The sequence below is a fragment of the Osmerus mordax genome, chromosome 18 (genome assembly GCF_038355195.1).
Source record: "Osmerus mordax isolate fOsmMor3 chromosome 18, fOsmMor3.pri, whole genome shotgun sequence".
Lineage (NCBI taxonomy): Eukaryota > Metazoa > Chordata > Actinopteri > Osmeriformes > Osmeridae > Osmerus > Osmerus mordax.
Genome location: NC_090067.1, coordinates 3,609,802 through 3,632,043, shown reverse-complemented (window position 1 = coordinate 3,632,043; position 22,242 = coordinate 3,609,802). Strand labels below are relative to the sequence as shown.

Genomic DNA, 22,242 nt, shown 5'->3' with positions numbered 1-22,242 from the left:
CCATAGTTGTCTAACATATTTGTCCAACGAAGTTGTTTAACAGAGTTGTCTGTCATAGTTGTCTAGTCATAGTTGTCTGACATGCTTGTCTAACATCGTCGGGTAACATAGTCGTCAAACATAGTTGTTTAACATATTTATTTTTCATAGTTGCGTAGTCATAGTTGTCTAACATGGATGTGTAACATGATTGTGTGTAATGTTTGTAGTCTCCGCCGTGGTAATGAGTCAACAACACTGACAGTATTAGGCTGTGATGTGGAGTAAGTGAAGGCAGACAGCACTAATGGAACACAGATGCTCCTCAACTTCATATACTCTGTCACAACATTCAGACAACGAGCCCTCTCCTGTCTGTGTGTGTGTGTGTGTTAGAAGGACTGCTGTAGCTATGGAAAATCCCTCTTCGGTAGCCTGTTTCATAAACACTGCCTCAGACTCAGTAGCCCTCTCTCTCTTTCTCTCGCTCTCTCAACCCACCCTCGCTCTCCTACTCTCTGTCTCTCTGACTCTCTCTCTCTCTCTCTCGCTTTTTATCTCGCCCACTCTCTTTCTTGCCCTCTACCTGTCTTCCTCTCTCCTTCTCTTTCCCTTCCTTCCTTCCTTCCTTCCTTCCTCCCTCTCCCTCTATCTGTCTCTCTTACCTCCACACAAGTTATCATTTACCAGGGTTTTCCTGTTCTGTTTCTGGAGTGTGTGACTGCCCACACGGTGTATGTGCAGTGCGTGTGTGGTGTAGGTATGTATGTATGCGGGTATGTATGTGTGTGTGTGTGTGTGGGGGGGGGGGGGTAGTAAGGGAAAAGTAGATTGAAGTGAAAAACCAGTCTGAGAAAATGAGTTTTAGTATGATGTTGTTGTTTTCTTGCAGATGCTAGTGGAGCTGAACGTGACTAGAGTACAACTTTCCTCCCCTCCTCCTCCCCTCCTCCCCTCCTCCTCTCCTCCTCTCATCTCATCTCCCTCCTCTCCTCTTCCCCCTCCCTATCTCCTCTCCTCCTCTCCTGTCCTCTCCTCCTTTCCTCCCCCCTCCTCTCCCTTTTCCCCTCCCTCCCTCACTCCTCCCATCTCCTCTCCCTCCCCCTTTCCTCACCTCTCCTCTCTTTCCTCAATACAGGAAAACAGCTCTTTATTGATTTGGCACTGAGATCTGGTTGATTCCTCAGTGTGAGCTGTGCCAGTGACAGGGCAGAGTGGCCCTAATTTGTCTTTTATGAAATGAAACTCCCTTAGCTATGCGCTGTTGGAATGGCTTAATACAGCACTCTACAAGAAGCAGCTTAGCAATGCGTGTGTGAGTCCGGTTGTGTGTGTGTTGGTGTGTGTTAGTGTTTGTGTGTGCTTGTGTGTGTGCATGCAAGTGAGTGAGTGTGGCGGTGTGTGTGCGTGCGTGCGTGTGTGTGTGTGTGTGTGTGTGTGAGCATTAAGTGAATCACCAAAGTATGACAGACAAAACTCCAGACTCCCACTCTGACATCAGACAGGAAATGAAACAAGCATGACTGCTCCTCTTTCCTCTGGTCTCCTCATTTTCTCCCTGGTCTCTGTGGTCTCTCTGGTGTCTCTTGTCTTGTCTCCCTCTCTAGTCTCTGTCAGATGTCTCTGGTCTCACTAGTCTACACTTTGGGCTATCGATGGTGGACTCCATCTGTTGAGTCTATAATCTCCCTCTCATACAACTCAGAAACAACAGTGACCTTCAGACCATTCAGGGAATCGACACAATCAAATCATTAAATTATTTCTTAAAGTTTTAATGAAGTACAGCATATATTAATAGTTTGCCTAATGCCGTTGTTTGCAATTGTTTCCCAATTAATACAGATTCAACTCTGCCAGGCGCCTTGGTATATTTTTATTCATTCATCTGTATTTTTCTTTACGCAAAATGTCAATTTTCAGCTATATAATTAATTAAAATAATTACCATTTGTTTAATAGGGCACCACTTGTTTCCATAGACATATATTATACAGTACCAGTCTAAAGTTTGGACACATTTTCCCAATGGGCATCTTACTTTTTTTTCTCCCCCACACATATATTGATGTTATGAGGCTGTGTGTGTGTGTCTGTGTTTGTGCCTGTGTGTGTCTGTGTGTGTGTTTGTCTCTGTGTGTGTCTGTGTGTGTGTGTAAAGAGGCCTGTGTTCACCGTATCTTAGGATTCATTTTTTTTTTTTTTGATTTTCTTTTTCTTTTTGCCCGATACAGAGAACTGAGTTTATATCTCTAGAAACTATTTTTTGATAAATCCTATTTTTCCACTGAGCTTAGAAACTCAATTTCTATGCTCAGGGGGGTATTTTCTGGGTTCCATCAGAGAGGAGTGGGAAAACGCTGTTAGTGAGAGACTTTGTAACAGGATAACGTGTTTGTGTGTGTGTGTTCGTATGTTTGTGTGTGCATGAGTTTACTTGTGCGTGTGTCTACCTGCGTGTATGTGCATGCTTAAATGTGCGTGTGTGTGCGTGCGTGCGTTTTCACGTGTGTGAAATGTGTGTGTATGCGTGCGTGTACGTGCGCGTGTGTGTGTGTGTGTACGTGAGTGTGGTGTGTGTGTGTGAAGCCAGAAGCAGCCTTCTCAGGTTGCAGCTGAGTCCATTTGTTCTCATAAAGCTGTAATTGAGTTTGTATGTAGCTACCTCTCTGTCTGCACTGCAGTATACTGAGCAGAAAGACTGTGTGTGTGTGTGTGTGTCTTGAGAAAGGGGCCGCTTGCTTCTGTGTTCAGCGTCTGGAAACAGTTTGAAGAGCAGACAGACACACACACACACCTTATCACACACTCACACCAGACCAGAGATGCAGTAATGCTTGTCATGATCCCGTTCAGACCGGTAGGGAAGACATGTTGAACCTGAACTGCTTCATGTACCAGCAGGGTGAGGGTAACCCTCAGCTGGGTTATTAACATGCATTAGCTGAGCAGCTCTGTCTCAAACTGATATTTCAGTGGGTGTGTGTGCGTGCGTGTGGGTGTGTGTGTTTGAGTGTGTGTATGTGTGTGTGTGTTTGGTCAGGAAATCAGATTAGACAGAGACTGGCACCTTCTGCTCTATGTAACAATGTATGTATTCATGGTCTAGATGTGTGTGTGTGTAGGTATTTCTGTAAGGCGGGCTGTGTACATTCGACATTTAGCAGATGGTTTTATGCAAATAGAAAGATTAGATAGATTTATGCATGAAGAAAGTCCAGCAGAAAATCAAGGATCAGAACGAGCATAATTCCAACAGTCTTACAGTGGTCAGAATAATGGAACGGTCTGTATTTACTAAGGCACAATGCAAAGTAACCTTAGCTACCAGGCACGGGTCAGCAATGATAGCATCAACAGCAGTGCAACAACAATGCCATTTCAAGTACAGTATAGTTATGTTATTCAAATGTGAAGGCGTATATTTGATCATTGCTCTCTACTCACCTACCACTGTCCCCTCCCTTTCCCCCCCTATCCCCTCCCCGGTATCCCCCCCCCCCCCCCCCCCCAGGCGTGTCCACGGGTGTTATCGCTGTCGCCGTTGCACCTTCACCGCCCCGGATAGCGCCGCCCTGCTGGAGCACTTCAACTCCGCCCACTGCCGAGACTCCGCCCCCAGCCCCGCCTCCCTGGCGGCCCCCACCAACGGCTGCTCGGCGCCCTCCACGCTGAGCATCAAGGAGGAGAGCAAGGGCGACCTGCGCCTCTGCAGCCCGCTGCCGCCCGAGAGGGCGGCGGAGGGGGGGGGAGGGGAGGGCCTAGGCGCGGTGAAGAGCGAGACCCTGGACGAGAAGGAGGCTCTGAGAGGCGGGGGCTGGCTGCTGGAGGCCAGGGGGGGAGGAGGAGCGAGGGGGGAGAAGGGGGGAGAAGGCGACCAGGTGCACAGCCTCCTGTGGCTGCCCAAGTTGGGAGCAGGGCTGGGGGTGGGGAGGGGGTCCGGGTCGGGGGAGGGGCTCCGAGGAAGCCCCACCCTCTTCCCCCAGGGTGCACTTGGCCTGCTCAACGCTGTGGCGGCCAATACGGAGCCAGCGCTGCAGAGGAAGGGCGTGGCCAGTGTGTCGGGGGCGGGACTTGTGTTCGGGCTGGCGTGTGATTCCAAGGCGTTCCTCCAGGGGGCGCCAGAGAAGACGAGCCAGCAGAACCAGACCTATTCTGCAGAGAGCAAGACCACCAAGGAGGAGTCCCAGTCACTGCTACGGGTAAGCACATTCTTCCTTGCTCTTGACCTCACCTCCTATCTCCTTAGCTGATGTCCTACCTCCTTAGTTCACTTTCTAGCTCTTGACCTCACTTCCCAATCTTTATCTCACCTCCTAACTCCTTACCTCACGTCCTTGCTCATTACCTCACATCCTGCCTCCTTACCTCACCTCTTAAATCCGTACCTCCCCTCCTAGCTCCTTACTTCCCCTCCTTACCTTACCTCGCCTCCTTACCTTACCTCATATCTCCTTACCTCACCTCTAAAATCCTACACTCTAATCCAAAACTCTCCACTTCTACTCTGGACACAAACACACACTCGTCCTTACATATGCACACACACACACATGCGATTGTGTCCAGCACCAGTACATCAACAGACAGCAGGTAAGATTTTCAGGGGATGAATTAGTCAGGATGGGTATGTGTGTCAGTGTGTGTATGTGTTTCAGTATTTGTGTGTTTATGTGTGTGTGTGTGTTCCATTATATTAGTCCCAGCATCACTGATTGTGTCTTTTTTCCACAACTGTGACATCATATCCTGTTCCTATGCGTGTGCTACCAAGGAAACTGGCTCCAAACCCACATGGTTCACTCACTTCCTGCTTAAACTGCCACCCAGAATGCATCACTGTCTAATGGAACCAATTGGTTAAAATATATTTGGATTCTGATTCTGAACTGGCTTGAGGACGAGCTGTACGAAGAATCAATCTGTGTGTGTGAGTGAGAGTGTGTTTGAGAGTGTGTGAACGTGTGTGTGTACGTGTAAGTGTGTGTGTAAGTCAAGGTTATCTTCTCAGACATTGGCAGACTGAGGCTTGGGGTGTGGCACTGGAGTGTGGTTTAGCCATTATCTGAGGCGTGTCAGGGTGTGTGTGCGTGTGTGTGAGTGTGTGTGTGAGTGTGTGTGTGTGCGTGCGTGTGTGTGTGTGTCAGGGCGTGGGTGTTTTAGATTATGTTCTAACCTTAAGGAAATGTTGAATGGTTTAAGGGGCCGTCGGCAGGGAGGCATATAGGGCAGAACTCACAACAATATTTTAACTGTTACCATGACGGTGACTCATTATGGGCTGGGCCAGGGAGGGGCCCCTGTCACTCTCTCTCGCTCTCTCTCTCGCTCTCTCTCTCTCTCTCTCTCTCTCTCTCTCTCTCTCTCTCTCTCTCTCTCTCTCTCTCTCTCTCTCTCACACACACTCACACACACGCGCATACACACACACACTCTCTCACACAGACACACTCTCTCACACAGTCTCAGACATAAACATAAGCATGCACACACACATATTGTCCATATGCACAAACACACACACACATACACACTGTCAGTCACAAAGATACACACACACTCTCTCTCACCTACACACATTCTTCCTCTCTCACATACACCCTCTCAATCTTTCACACACACACCTATTCTTTCTAACACACACTCACAAACACACACACACACACACACATCGACACACTCTCTCTCTCTCAAACACACACACTCTTTCACATATATACACACGTCCACTCTCTCTCTCAAACACACACACTTGCACACATTTTCGCTCGTATACACATACAGTATGCACACACACTCACTCACGCACACAGATCCGCACGCACACACACTCTCTCACACACACTTTTTCTCTCTCTCACACATACACTCACATTCTGTCTCTCTCATACACAGATACACACTATCTCTCTCACACACACACACACACACACACACTCTTTCTTTTACACATACACGCTCACACATGCACACACACACACTTTCTCTCACACACACACTCTGTCTTTCTCAAACACATGTACGCACACACACACACTGTCTCACACATACATATACTCACGCACACACACACACTCGCGGGGTTAGCAGTGTGAAGCGCTAGCAGGCTAACTGTTTGTGATGGGGAACCAGGTCAGCAGATAGGCGTCTGTTCCTCAGAGCTGGTCTCAGTGGTTGAACACTGGTTAACCCCACCACACTCAAGTGTGTGAGGTGAACTAGTTGGTGGATTTCGGCTCAGTTTTGCGAGGGCGTGGAAGGTTATTCATTCATGAATAACAATTTTTGGAGTGTGTGTGTGTGTTTGTGTGTGTGCTTGTGTGTGTGTGTGTGTTTGTGGGAGTCCATCTGCTTCTTTATTAGACTCTAGATTCCCAGTTTGATGAGGACACGCGCGCACACACACACACACACACACACACGCTGCTGTTACTGTTGTTTTTATGTACTGTGTATAAATGTGTTTTTCAAGTGGTGTGGGAGCGTGTACGTATGTGTACGTGTGTGTGTGTGTATCTGTGTGTGCATGTGTGTGGACGTAAGTGTTTGTCTGTCTGTTTGTTTGTGTGTGTGTGTGTGTGTGTGTGTGTCGGGGGACTGGAGCTGCTGCAGTGGCCTCATCTAATGATCCTACAGAGGGTTGGAATGATGGGGGTGCAATAAAGCAATGGACTAGAAGATGGCGAGGGAGAGAGACCAAATAGTGAGGAGTAGAGGAGGGAGAGAGGGGAGGAGGTAGAGAGAGGATGGAGGGGAGGAGGTAAGGGGCAGGTAGAGAGAGGATGGAGGAGGTATGGGGAGGTAGAGAGAGGATGGAGGGGAGGAGGAGGGGGGTAGAGAGAGGATGGAGGAGGGGGGTAAAGAGAGAGGGGGTGAGTAGGAGAGTCTGCTGTCTTGCTTGGCTCAGCACAGTTTGCTCTGCTGGTAGCTCATCACCGAAGTCCCAGATTGACTCTGCTGTCTGGAGCACCTCTGCTTTGTTTTTATGAATGTGTGTGTGTGTGTGTGTGTGTGTGTTGAAGGTGTTTGTTTGTGTGTTGTGTATGTTTGTCTGTGTGTTTATGAGTCGGGTGGAACTGTGTGTGAAGTGTTTGTTTGTGTATTCATAGACAGGAAGTAGAAGACTTTGACAAGCTGAATTCCTCAAGGAAGTGTTATATTTTACATGGAGGGATGTAGAGTGTGTGTGTTATGTGTGTGTTTTGTGTGTGTGTGGGGGGGGTGGGTGTTTGTACTTCGGACATAGATCGAAACAGACATACACACCTAAAATACACACACCTTACATACACACACACAAAGACACACACACACAACATCCAGAGTAAGCCATCTCAACCCTCTCCAGGACACCAGTGTTTATTTTAGTCTGATGGGAAATGAGCCTGACCAGGCCTGACCAGGCCCGGTGTGTGTGTGTGTGTGTCTCTCTCTCTCTGAGGTTTGGGTTTGGGTGATGTATCAGTGTGTGTTAGAGAGTTTAGTGTCTAAGATGTTTGCTGAGGGGGTGTAAGTGTGTGAAGTATCAGTGTGTGTGTGGGTGAGGTGAGTGCGTGTAGGTGTGTGCATGTGTGTGTCTGTGAGGTTTGGGTTCGGGTGTGTGTGATGTATCATTGTGTGTTAGAAAGTTTTGTGTCTAAGATGTTTGCTGAGGGGGTGTAAGTGTGTGATGTATCCGTGTGTGTATGTGTGTGTGAAGTAGGTGTGTGTGTGTGTAGTCTCGATGGTGGTTGAATGGAAACGTTGCGTGGAGCTGTTCTCAGTCTGCTCTGAAACAGCCAGCCTGTGTCCTCCTCTGACCAGTCAAAAGACCAGTCACATGATCAGTCATATGACCACGAAGACCAGTGGATGTTCCAGACCCCTCCCACACACACACACTCCTGGCAGGTTGAGAGGAGTGGGGAGGAGGATATGAGGTGGGTGGAGAGGAAGAGAGAAAAAAGGAGAGGAGTGGTGGGGAGAGGAAAAGAGGGGAGAGGAGAGTGGAGGGGAGAAGAAAGGAGTGAGTGGTGGGGAGAGGAGGTGACAGGAAGAGGGAGAAAAGAGGAGAGTAGAGGAGGGAGAAGGAGGGGAGGGGAGGAGAAGAGGGGAATCAAATGGAAACTAAAGGAGAGAAAAGAAGAGGGGATGAGCCTGTGCTGGTCATGATGACCTCACCAGTTTGACGACATGATAGCCCTGCTTAGGCTCACCTCAGAGGACCCACCCCTTCCTCTCATGACAACCAATCCTAGCAGCTGGTTCTGATAACTGTCTCGCAAACAGGAAGTGAGTTATCCACAAACATGAAGTTTATTCGTGGGAATGTGACTTAGGCTTCTGAGCAGCTGCAATTAGGAGGAATGGAGAAAGGAGGAGGGATGGAAAGGGGAGAAGGGAAGAGTGAGGCAGGAGGGATTGAGGGGTGGAGTGGTGGAGGGGAGGGGGGATGGAGAGAAGGAGGAGGTATGGAGAGAAGGAGGAGAAGAGTTAGCAGTAGTTTCTTGTCTTTAGTGTTATCGACCTGACAACCACATTACCACCTCTGTCTCTCACTCTCACTCTCTCTCTGTCTCCTTCTCTCTCTCTCTCTCTCTCTCTCTCTCTCTCTCTCTCTCTCTCTCTCTCTCTCTCTCTCTCTCTCTCTCTCTCTCTCTCTCTCTCTCTCTATCTCTCTCTCTCCATCTCTCTCCATCTCTCTCCATCTCTCTCCTGCTTAAACCTGGCCTTTGTCTGTGTGAGTGTGCGGGTCTGTGAATGTGTGTGGGATCCGACTGTGTGTGAGTATGTGTGCTTGTGTGTGTGTGTGTGTGTGACAGGAGCCTCCTTGCGTGTAGAAGGCTCATTGTGCTCTGGGCCCCGGCTGCAACATCTGGTCTCCATATTGGATCCATGTGTTTCTGCTTCTCTGCTACAACCAGCGGAGGGAGGGAGGGAGGGAGGGAGGGAGGGAGTGGGAGGGAGGGAGGGAGGGAGGGAGGGAGGGAGGGAGGGAGGGAGGGAGGGAGGGAGGGAGGGAGGGAGGGAGGGAGGGAGGGAGGGAGGGAGAGAGAGAGAGAGAGGGAGATAGAGAGAGAGAGAGAGAGAGAGAGAGAGAGAGAGAGAGAGAGAGAGAGAGAGAGAGAGAGAGAGATCGGAAGAGAGGGAGAGAGGGTTACTCTCAGGGCTGACAGACAGCACCTTCCTTGATTAGGGAGCAATTGGCACAGATTAGACAGGCTTGGACCCTGACCCTAACTCATATGGACCTCCCTGACTCACAGACACACACACACACATACACACTCCAGTAGTATTTCCACTATCAGATGGTAGCTATTTGTCCTCCTCATCATTCCAGTCTTAATAGTTCTGGACAAACAAGCAACTCTGAAGACAAGACCTCTTTGATCACCACACACACACACACACGCACACACACACACACACACACACACACACACACACAAACATGCACATTCAAACACATGCAGATACATACCTACACCCACACACAGGTAAACATGCACACACACACACACACACACACATACACTCACACACTTTTACTCTCACACACACACTCACTCTCACATACAGTTAAACATACGCTTACACACACACACACACACACACACACACACACACACACACACACACACACACACTAAGGCATACACTTACCCTGTCTCATACACACAGAGTTTAGGCAGCACCAATAAACTTCAATGGTTCATATCAAGAAACACATATATTAGAAATGTATGTGAAACCAAATACATTATTTGGATTAGTATTTTTGCTTTGTAAACAGATATGTATTTTATCCAAAGTTTCTAATATTAATTCAGATTCATACGATTTGATAATTTTCCCTTCAATGTCAGATTCTTGGTTAAACACACATAGCTGCTTTGGTGCCAGATTGTGTTTGTGTATCCACACACAGACGAACGCATCTCCGACACCAGCTCCAGCTTGAGGGTCGTCCCATAACCACGCGCTTGGCGGTCTGATCTCCGACTCCTCCTGGCCGTGTGTGGAAGTGAGCGAGACCCAGAGCCCCGGGCTGCTGCTGGTGGGCAGGCCAGCGCCCTGCACGGCAGCTGCAGCGCGGGCGGCGTGGAGAGCGTGCGTGGGGATGGGTGAACGAGAGGCAGCTCTCCAGCACTTTGGGCCTACCGCTTGGTGCTGCAAAAAATGCGCCGTATAAATGCAGTCCGTTTAACCATTTGTTTACCATTTACCAAATACACCGCAGCTTGACTATGCAGAGTGCTCGTATGCTGTCTGCGGTGCTCATTGACAACCGTGATACGGAAAACGGATATTCGAATAAAGGAAGTTGTCTTACTCTTCCTACAACTGTCTGCTCCTCTCCCCTCACAGACGTCCAGTCAGTGTAGCATGGCAAGTCCGGTAGCCTATTAAGGGTATACAGGCGTTTGAAGGACCAGACGCAAGTACCTCCATGAGAAGGCCAGACCCAACCTCACTCTGAAATAACAGTGTCTTTAGCTTTCGTGCGCAGTCTCTCATGTGGGAGGTGTTGATCTCCCTCGTTACATCAGTAAGCAGGTTAGTTCACCTTGGTCTTGCATTGCTGGTAAACCCTATGGTCCTATTTTAGTAAACAGGAAAAGATGAGAAAAACAATACTGAGTTATTTCAGTGGGTCATTCAGTTGTTTTTATTTATATTTGGTTTAGTTATATTTGTCAATAAAAAGACAAAAATGGTCACAAAACACAATAAAAATGATTGCTCTGCTCACCCTATTTGTTTGTGTGTGTGTGTTGGGGGACTGGCTGTGTGTGTGTGTGTTGGGGGACTGGCTGTGTGTGTGTTTCATACATATGCTAATTGAGCGTATTTTGGAAGTGTTTACCTCTTTCGCGGTAATTTCATTTCTGCTGTTTTAGAGCAGGTGCTGATGGAACCTGGAATGGCTTGTTTGTGTGTGTCTGTGTGTGTGTGTTTGTGTGTGTGTGTGTGTGTGGGGGGGGTATTTGTATTCATGTCAGATACTCAGCAAGGCCGAGTATAAGCAAGGTTCTGGTGAAATATTAAAACATGGATGAGGAGAAAGAGAGAGAGAGAGGGGGGTGAGAGAGTTAGAGAGAGAGGGGGTGAGAGAGTTAGAGAGAGAGGGGGTGAGAGAGTTAGAGAGAGAAAGGGGGTGAGTTAGAGCGAGAGGGGGGTGAGAGAGTTAGAGGGGGGGTGAGAGAGTTAGAAAGGGGGTGAGAGAGAGAGAGGTTGAGAGAGTTAGAGAGAGGATGAGAAAGTCAGAGAGAGAGGGTGAAAGAGTTAGAGAGAGAGTTAGAGAAAAAGAGGGTGAGAGAGTTAGAGATAGAGGGGGTGAGAGAGTTAGAGAGAGAGTTAGAGAGAAAGGGGGTGAGAGAGTTAGAGATAGAGGGGGTGAGAGAGTTAGAGAGGGGGTGAGAGAGTAAGAGAGAGAGAGGGTGAGAGAGTTAGAGAGGGGGTGAGAGAGTTAGAGAGATAGAGAGGGTGAGAGAGAGGGGGTGAGAGAGTTAGAGAGGGGCTGAGAGAGTTAGAGAGGGGGTGAGAGAGTTAGAGAGAGGGTGAGAGAGAGAGGTTGAGAGAGTTAGAGAGGGTGTGGGAGAGAGAGGTTGAGAGAGTTAGACAAAGGGTGAGAAAGTCAGAGAGAGGGGGTGAAAGAGTTAGAGAGAGAGGGTGAAGTGTTAGATAGAGAGGGTGAGAGTTAGATAGAGAGGGTGAGAGTTAGATAGAGGGGGTGAGAGTTAGATAGAAGGGGTGACAGTGTTAGATAGAGGGGGTGACAGTGTTAGATACAGGGGGTGACAGTGTTAGATACAGGGGGTGACAGTGTTAGATAGAGGGCGTGAGAGTGTTAGATAGAGGGGGTGAGAGTGTTAGATAGAGGGGGTGACAGTGTTAGATAGAGGGGGTGACAGTGTTAGATAGAGGGGGTGACAGTGTTAGATAGAGGGGGTGAGAGTGTTAGATAGAGGGGGTGAGAGCGTTAGATAGAGTGGGTGAGAGTGTTAGATAGAGTGGGTGAGAGTGTTAGATAGAGGGGGTGAGAGTGTTAGATAGAGGGGGTGACAGTGTTAGATAGAGGGGGTGACAGTGTTAGATAGAGGGGGTGAGATTGTTAGATAGAGGGGGTGACAGTGTTAGATAGAGGGAGTGAGAGAGTTAGAGGGTGGAAGAGAGGGAAACAGAGAGTTAGAGAGAGAAAGGATGAGAGAGTCCAAGGTCCTGAGCGACAAACACAATCTCACAAACACACACACACTCTTACTCACACTAACACACTCTCTTACACACACATACTCACACACGCACACACACACACACACACACACACTGACTTTTCAAATGTGGAAGGAACCTAATAATGTCTACAAGGCCGGCACCATGGCAACAGGGCTTGTTGTGAAGGCCACCTGTATGTATGTGTCCATGAGTATCTGTGCATGTTGGTGAGTGTACGTGTGTACTTACATAATTGTGTTTATGTATATACCAGAGTGTGCATAGTGTGTGTGTGGTGTGTGTGTACATGTGTGTGTGTGTAGTTTGTATATATGTGTGAGTATGTGTGTGTGTATGTATGTATGTATTTGTGCGAGCATGTGTGCGTTTGTGTGTGCATATAAATATGTGTACGTGTGGTGAATGTGTGTATAGTGTGTGTGTAGTGTGTGTATTATGTGTGTGTAGGTGTATTCTGCTACTTTTACTCATCACAGTAACTTCTACATGAAGCTACCAGAACCTGTTTCCTGCTGAAGCTGGGCTTCTCTTTCCTCTGAAATAGCAGTGGACTGTGTGTGTGTGTGTGTGTGTGTGTCTCTGGCCAGGGACTGATGTTCAGCATATGTGCAGCTGTGGCTACGCTGTAGCAGTTATATGTATAGTCATAACATTCTGCCTGTGAGATAGTGTGTTTGTGTGCGAGGGAGTGTATGTGAGGGAGAGTGTGTGTGTGTGTGTGTGTGAGGGAGTGTGTGTGTGTGTGTGAGAGAGAGAGAGAGAGAGAGAGAGAGAGAGAGAGAGAGAGAGAGAGAGAGAGAGAGAGAGAGAGAGAGGGAGGGAGTGTGTGTGTTTGTTGTCATAATATTGTTGCACTGCTTCACTACTTCCTGTCTACTGCTGAACACTTTATTACTGGATAGAGGAAGATGGGAGAGGAGTGTAGAGGTGGGGAGAGAAGGGGCAGAGAGAGGAGAGGAAAGCAGGGGACGGGAGAGGAGAGAGAAGGGTAGAAGGGGAGAGAAGAGAGGGAGGCCAGCAGATCAGCTAGGAGATCTGTGTTCATTTCCTGTTGAAGATAACAACCCTATACAACCGAGAAGGGGGGAAGCAGGGAGAAAGAAAGAAAAACCAGAGAGAGAGGGAGAAAGAGAGTGAAACCAGAGTAGAACTTAGTCTCTATCTCACCATCAGTGTTCATACTGATCCTGACTTACCCATGATTCTGTCTGCATAGATCCCACCCAGAGCAGCCGGGAGACGGAGAGCAGGATGGGGAGAGATATAGGGGGGAGGAGAGGAGAGAGAGAGGATGAGGTAGTGGGGAGAGAAGAAGGGAGAGGGCAGACTGGAAAGGAGAGGGAGAGGAGGAGAGAAAAAGCTACCTATTTTAAACAGCAAATTAACTCCAGATGGAAAGGATGTCTAACTGCTCCATCATCACAATGAATGTCTTTCTGATCTGCTCACATCCATCGTGAACTGGTTCCTTCAGCCTGTGACTGCTGGGTGATGGGGGATGGTGAGCTGGGGTTTGCAGAGATGCTATCATCTGTGTCTGTATCTGTTTACCCCCCAAATCATCATTATTTGGAAATTAACTGGAAGTCGGTGGGGCCTAAACCAGAAGTTGTTTTTATTGTGTTTCACAATCATTTGTGTTTAGTCTTTGTACAGAAGGATGGGTGTATTAAAGGGTAGAAAGGGATAAAAACTGGATGAAAGTTAAATTATTACTGAAATACTTCAGGATATATTTTTTCTCATGTTTTACTGTTCATTGAAATAGTGCTAGGGGGCTAACTAGCAATGTAAGGTTGTGGTAAGCTAGCCAGCTAACTGGCAGGAGACAATGTCCAGTTTCCATTAGCCAAGCTAAATATATATGCTCACTAATGTGAAATGTTGTCCAAATGCGCTGCTCAAATTATAGGCCGCATGGAAGATACTTTAAATCCCAAATGTAAAATGTGTAGATATGTAAATATGTATTTACTGGGGTGACAGCTTGTGATGACAGCTTGTTGTTGGGTATAACGCTGGGATGCACACATTTGCAACGCTAGCTAGCTAGATGTGTTCGTCCATGCACTAATACACTACTACCACAAGCTGTCACGCCTTTCTCTAGCTAGCTAGCATGGGAGATATCCTCTTGGCTTGCGTTGGTTAAAATATTCTGACATTGAAGAAAAAGTTATTAAATAATCCAAATCTGAATATTACGGGTAAACTTCTGATAGAATAAAAATCTGTTTACAAAGCATTATGCGTGCTAGTCCGTATAACATTTTCGGCTTTGGATAAATCCCATTCAAATCAGAAACATAAATCTCACACCTCAACCTTCCTACTGATTCAAGACGTGTAACACTGTGTGTCTGTCTCATTGGAAATACTGTTTCGATTATAGAGACTGACTGGTCTTCAAGGGGAGATATTGATAGATTTTGACATTCTGATTGGTTATCGTCACAACACATCAGCATCAGCCAGGACTGGCCTGGCGCTCACACCTGATTGGACAGCTGTCCATCTGACGTGATGCCTTGTGATGACATCGTTAGCTATCCATTGAGGGCTCAAGCAGTCACAGTGTATCTGACACACACTCTAATACTCACACACTCTCTGTCTAGTACACACACATTCACATTTGCACACCCTCACATAAACAAGAGCACGCACAAACACACCCTCACACACTCTCACACACATGCAGTCAGCGTGAGGAGAGAACAGGTACTTCAGATGGCCACTGTCCCAAATGGCACAGTGAGAAATTGATTCTGCACAGCAACTCACACTCACGTATGCACTCACACACATTCATACACATTCTCTCTCTCTCTCTCTCTCTCTCTCTCTCTCTCTCTCTCTCTCTCTCTCTCTCTCTCTCTCTCTCTCTCTCTCTCTCTCTCTCTCTCTCTCACACACACACACGGTCACCCAGTTTCAGGGTCACCTGATGTGATCTTTCCCAGAACACACATGACGATCGAAGACAGCCAATCAGGTCTATAAAACAGCCGCTGCTCCTTCAGGCAGAGACTGATTGTGTGTGAGTGTGTGTGGGTACAAGTGAGAGAGTGACTGTGTGTGTGTGTGTGAGTGTGTGTGTGTGTGTGTGAGAGAGAGAGAGACAGAGAGAGAGAGATTGTGCGACTGTGTGTGTGTGAGGTTGGAGTGACCGTGCGACTGTGTGTGTGTGAGGTTGGAGTGACTGTGCGACTGTGTGTGTGAGGGAGAGTGACTGTGCGACTGTGTGTGGGTGTGACAGAGAGAGTGACTGTGTGTGTCTCTGTAGACCTTGTGCAGTGAGAGCAGCTCAGTGTATCGACCAGGCTGGCTCCACCCTTCTCAGTGGGGAAGTCTAGTGGTTGATGTCAAACATGCCTTAAGCTGATCACCATCCTTGCAGACGAGACAGTGTGTGAGTGTTATTGTGAGAGTGTGTGTGTGTGTGTGTGTGTGTATGTATTTGTGTGATTGTGAGAGTATGTATCTGTGTGTGTGATTGTGAGAGTGTGTGTGTGTGTGTGTGTGTGTGTGATTGTGAGAGTGTGTGTGTGTGTGTGTGTGTGTGTGTGTGTGTGTGTGTGTGTGTGTGTGTGTGTGTGGCGTGCGTGCTCCAGAGGACAGTGTCGAGGCCAGGGGAAATGAGAATCTCTGAAGGGCCAGACAGGTCAAGGTGAAAACATGCATGGAGAACTAGACTGTTCCCTCTCTCCTCTCCTCTCCGCTCATCCCTGCATCCTCTCTTCTCACCTCCTTTTTTCTCCTCTTCTCTCGTCCCCCATCCATCCTCCTCTCCCCCTCCTCTACTCTAGGGTTCTTCTCCCTGGAGATCAAAAGGACAAGAAGCAAAACAGCCAGCCAGTCAGACAGGCAGCATACCAGCCAGTCAGACACACGGCATACCAGCCAGTCAGACAGGCAGAATACCAGCCAGTCAGACAGGCAGCATACCAGCCAGTCAGACAGGCAGAATACCAGCCAGTCAGACAGGCAGAATACCAGCCAGTCAGACACACGGCATACCAGCCAGTCAGACAGGCAGCATACCAGACAGGCAGCATACCAGCCAGTCATCTTCTAACCAGTTAGTCAGTCAGAAAATCAGTCAGGTAGCTAATCAATTAGTCCTCTCCTATCTCCCCTTCCCCCCCCCTCCTCTCCTCCCCAACGCTCTCCATTCCTCTCCTCCCCTCCTCTCCTCCCCTATGCTCTCCATTCCTCTCCTCCCCTCCTCTCCTCCCCAATGCTCTCCATTACTCTCCTCCCCTCCTCTCCTCCCCTATGCTCTCCATTCCTCTCCTCCCCTCCTCTCCTCCCCTATGCTCTCCATTCCTCTCCTCCACTCCTCTTCCTCCATCACCTCTAATTGGGCAGCTCAGTAAGACGGCCTCCCTTCAGTGGTCGTGGGATGGAGGGATGGAGGGGATATCCTCTCATTAGAGGTGGCTGTCCCTTCTCCCATTCTGGAGAGAGAGAGAGAGAGAGAGAGAGAGAGAGAGAGAGAGAGAGCGCAAATGAGGGACCATGGGAAGGAGAGAGATTGCTTAACACCTTAAAGTGCCATTCATTACTCTCTTTCTGGGAGCTATCATCCAAATTAGGAGCAATGAAACTATCTTCTCTCACCCTCCCACCCCCCTCTTCTAGCCACTCTCTCCCCCCACCTCACCCTCTATCCATCCCTTTCTGTCTACTCCCCCTTCTCTCCCCCCCCCTTTTCTCTCTCCCCTTGTCTCTCCCCCTCTCTCTCTTCCCCCTCTCTCCCTCATCTCCCCCCATTCCCCCCTCTCTCTCCTCCCCTTTGCTCTAAGATAAACTTTGTGTTATTCTCTCTCTCCGGGGTTAAGGTCTACAAGGTTGCTAGGGTCTTCAAGGTTGCTAAGCAATTACTGCTCCCAGTCTGGCTCAACTGTAGCTCTCTGGTTGCCATGCAAGACCCACTTAGTTACGCTGTCACTGACCGTACATCCATCCATCCCTTCCTCCATCCCTCTCTCCTTCCCTTTCTCCATCTCTTCGTGCTCCCGTCATCTCTCCCTCTTCTCTCCCTCCATGACTCTCTCATCCCTCCCTCCATCCATCACACACCTACTACATCTCAATCGCAACAAATGTATTACTGTGTGTGAAATGTGTCAGTGTGTGAGATGTGTGTGTTTGTTTGTTTGTTTGTTTGTGTGTGTGTAAGTCTTGTACCTCATTAAAGGCTGTAAAGTAAACTGGGTCTCAAAGCTACATAGCTGTCAGCCTCTCTACCCCACTGAACACACACGTACACACACACACACACACTTAGACACACATACACAGTCGCCCCTATTACCCTGTCCTGATTTGTGTTACTTACTAGGGCAAGGCGGTTTTAGGCACATTTTACATTGTGTTTATATAGTAAGAATGCAGGAGAGGAGGGGAGGGGAGGGGACTGGGAAGTGGGCTAATCTCCAGTGACCTCATATCCTGTTGTGTCATATGAGTCCAGGTGTTCTAACCCTCCACTCCCCTTCCCAGGGCTATTGTCCCCTTTAGAGAGTAGCTTTACCTGTCACACACACACACATTACCATACTCACGCACACAACACACACACTTCCGAACACACACACATACTGTATTACCATACTCACACACACAACACACACACACACTTCCGAACACACACAACCATTACCATAGTCCCACACACACAACACAAACACACTTCCGAACACACACACATTCCCATAGTCATACACACCAGGTCATCAAAGTGGCTTGCTGTACTATTGTTGCCGCTTCCTGTTAATGACATTGAATTAGAACAGACACCGCTCTGACACACACTCTCTGTCTCTCTCTCTCTCTCACACACACACACACTCTTTGTCTCTCTCTCTCACACACACACACAATAACCTATTGACAGTGGAGCATGAAAGGGTCTTAGAAAAGAAGGGAGCATTGTTAGAAAAGACAATATTATGGTCTGTATCTCCAAGGAGACATATTATGGTCTGTATCTCCACGGAGACGTATTATGGTCTGTATCTCCACGGAGACGTATTATGGTCTGTATCTCCATGGAGACGTAGGCTGGGCATCGGCGTGCAGGTTTAAAGCCAGGAGCTACGATGTTGTCTGGCAGTTTACAATGTTTAATCTGATCTGAAATATAACTTACAAGATCAGAACAGATTCTACAAACGTGATCTAAATCAGAACCAGACACACACACACACATACACACACTCGCACACACTCCCACACACACTCGCACACACACGCATACTCACACACATACGCACTCACGCACACACAGGAACATCTGCTGTCAAGATGGCCGTCATTCGTCTGGAGAAACACAGCCTGCTTTGTGACAATGGAGAAAGAGAGGGAGGGAGAGGAGAGGAGGGAGAGAAAGTGAGGGAGGGAGAGGGAGATAGAGAGACAAAGAGAGGAATGGGGGGAGAAAGAGGAAGAGTGAGAGAGGGAGAGGGAAAGAGAGGACGAGAGAGGGAAAGTGGAGAGAGTGGGAGAGCGAGAAAGTTAGAGAGTAGGTGAGAGAGACCGAGAAAGTGACTTGGAACGAGAGACAGAGAGAGTGGGTAGGAGAGAGAGCAGCGGAAAAAAGAAAAAGCAAGTGAACGTAGAAAAAAAGAGACAGAAGTCTGGTTTTTCGGTTAATGCTGATTTAACGGCCCAGTCCATTGTAACACACTGGAGGAGGGGGGGTGGGCATCTGCAGCAAACCGAACCCCCCCTTACCCACACGCACATAGCCACACTCTCACACACACACACACACTCACAGACACAGCCACACACACTTCCAGTGATTTGCTTTTACTTTCTGGACTGGAGCGAAAGAGAGGAGACATACATCTAGCAGGAATAAATTAAAGTCAATTTATTAGACTGAAACCAAATCACACAATTAGAGAGAAGCCATTTACAGTAACCAGACTCAGAGCAGGAGCTGGAGGGGGGGGGGGCAAGGGGGGCTGGGATGACAACCAGATGTTAGAGGAGGGGGGAGAGAGAGGGCATAGGGATGTTGATTCAGCCCTCCAGAGAGGGGGTGGGGTGTGTGTGAGAGTGTGTGTGTGTGTGTGGTCTATACCAGGGATGCAGCCTCCAGAGTTGTAGAGTCCGTAAAGGTTCACCTAATCTCCCTCCTCTGATTAAATAATTGTTTATTTAATGTTAGGGGTCCATCCAGATTACTTAAGTGAATTAAATGTAATTTCATTTTAGAGAGCTTTGTTTATAAGCACTTGTTTAAGACCGCAGCCCCCTCACCCTTTTTCCCTCCCTCTCTCCATCGACCTCCCCTTCTTTCCCTAACCTCCCTCCGTCTCTCTCCCTCTCCCTCCGTATGAGTAGAATGTGTGTGGTTTCAAATCATCTAAATTGAGCTTCTCCTCTGATTAGTATTACAGTGTCAGGCTGAAGGCTGGGTGGGTGTGTGTGTGTGAGTGAGTGAGTGAGTGAGTGAGTGAGTGAGTGAATGAAGCCACACAGCCACCCATTGGCATCCATACAAGCTCACACACACACACACTGATAACATACACCCACATATACTCAAACACATATACTCACACGCATGTCGGCACACACACACGCCCTCTGACATACCTGTGTGCCCGTGCTAGCGAAGGTGGTGGATCAGGACCAGGAGATAAATAGATGTAATTAAGAGCCGCAGCAGGCCTCAATCAGAGAGGACACTCCTGGAGACACTGGCTGGAAGGCATTAGTAATCAATCTCAGAGCAGCAGAGCACAGAGCTAACCCTACTGGATGAGGAGCTCCGCATCGTCTATCATGTCTGGGAGGGGAGAGGAGGAGTGTCGAAGGGAGGAGGGGAGGCGATTGAAAGAGGGAAGAGAGGAAAGGAATGGAGAATTGGAGGAGCGGAGAAGAGAGGAAGGGAGATTAGGGGAGAGGAGAGAGGAGAGGAGAGGAGGGGAGAGGAGAGGAGCATAGAGGAGAGGAATGCTGTCTTGTACAGATGGCAGAACAGACTAACTGATAATTGAAAAGGAAGCCTGGGAGTATGAGCTGTTTGACCTGTGTGCGCGTGTGCGTTTGCGCCCGTGTGTGTGTGTTTGCGTATGTGTACGTGTGTGTCGAAACATATGTGAGTGATTTAGCTGTGTAGTAGAGTGCTGATGGACACTCTGTTTGGCCAGAAACACTAGAACTGATTCGAACATCAATCAACCCCTATACACACACACACACACTCACACACACACACACACACACAGCCTCTCTCTATACCTGCCAACATGTGGCAGCACACATACACACACACCATACTCCTACATTCTCCCCCCCCTCTCTCACTCTCTCCCTTTTTCCTGTTTTCCTCCCTCTTTAACCTCTCTCCCTCCCTCTCCCTCCCACCTCTTCCCCCTCTCTCTCCGTCTCCCTCCCCCAGCGTCACAGGGGCTCCGGAGTGTTCTGTGCTAACTGTCTGACCACCTTGACGTCTCTCTGACCTCCCCCCTCTTTATCTGCATCCCTCCCCCAGCGTCGGAGGGGTTCCGGAGTGTTCTGCGCCAACTGTCTGACCACCAAGACGTCCCTGTGGAGGAAAAATGCCAGCGGGGGTTACGTCTGCAACGCCTGCGGACTCTACCAGAAGCTGCACTCGGTACAGGAGGGAGGGGAGTGGGGAGGGGCGGGGCGGGTGGGTTTGGTGTGCGTGCGTCTGTGTGTGTGTGTGTGTGGGGGGGGGAGGCGGGGTAGGTGTGTGTGTGTAAGGGGGCTGGTGTGTATGTGGGGGGGGGGGGGGGGGGTATACGTTGAAGACTCAGCCAGCCAGCCAGTCAGTCAGCCAATCAGTCAGCTACCTAGTCAGCCAGCCAATTAGTCAGCCACCCAAAGTTAGCCAGTCAGCCAGACAGTAATTCAGCCAGTCAGTCAGCCTGTCAGTCAGTCAGCCAGTCAGTCACTTATCCGGAACAGATTCTGTAAAGTTCCTGAAGGTTCTGGCAGCGCCAAGTCTCTGTGTAGACGTGACATCAGGAGAGGAGCTGCCCCTTGCTGGAACAAGGGGCTCTTTGTGTGTGTGTGTGTGGGGGGGGGGGGTAATCTGGGTAATTCACTGCTGGCTTCCTCTGATCCTGGAGGAGGGGGACTGCCTGGGTGGCATGAAGAGAGGAGAGGAGAGGAGGAGAAGACAGGAGTGGAAAGAAGGAGAAAAGAGGAGGAGTGGCGAGGAGAGGAGGAGAAGAGAGGAGTGGAGAGGAGAGGAGGAGAAGAGAGGAGTGGAGAGGAGAAGACAGGGGGGGGAGGTACAGAGAGGAGAGGAGGAGTGGAGAGGTGAAGAGAGGAGAGGAGGAGGGGAGATGTGAAGAGAGGAGGAGGGGAGGGGAGAGGTGAGGAGAGGGGGATGGATGTGTGATACAGGAGTCCCTGTATTACTGTGTGGTCCTTGGTAACTGCTGGGCATTTCTGGCTGAATGTTTCTCTAACTCTGTATATGGTCAGCTGACTGTTTCTGTGGTTTGATGATTCTGTAGTTAGCCACTTGTCTCACCCCTCATCTAGTCGAAAGTAGATCTATTATCCACTGGTCCCTGACCCAGCACTGTCTCTTATACCTGACACTGGCCTTGTCCCTGACCCTAACCTTAGCCCTGTCCCCTGACCTTAGCCCTCTCCCTGACCCTGCCCGTAGTCCTGTCCTTGACCCCTAACTCCTAACTCTGTCCATAACCCTGTCCCTGTTCCTGACCCCTTCCTGGGAGGAACAGTGTGACTACAGTAGAGGTCTTGTGATCAGGGCTTTCTTAATAGTTCAGAATAAAACTTTAATACGCTGTTCACAAATCAAATCATAATATCAGGCAGTAAAAGGCAGGCAATTCCCCCTGCCCCCCCCACTTCCGCCCACACACACACACACACACACACACACATGCTCTCTTCCCCAGAGCTATACATGTCTGCAGGATTGTATCTGTTGCTTTTTATTGAAGTGAGAAGATACAGACTTTTGGACCATCTGTCCTTCATCAGCCATCCAGAAAGTTAGCTAACCAGCCAGTCAGC

At 48.8% G+C, this 22,242-nt stretch overlaps 1 protein-coding gene across 1 annotated transcript in view; it reads left to right on the top strand.

Moving 5' to 3' along the window:
- Positions 1 to 22,242, top strand: part of trps1 (trichorhinophalangeal syndrome I) — a 30,683-nt gene that overhangs the window by 5,655 nt on the left and 2,786 nt on the right. The window contains 2 exon segments of the mRNA XM_067256248.1: positions 3,494 to 4,181; positions 20,717 to 20,839. Coding sequence (XP_067112349.1) covers positions 3,494 to 4,181; positions 20,717 to 20,839 — 811 coding nt within the window.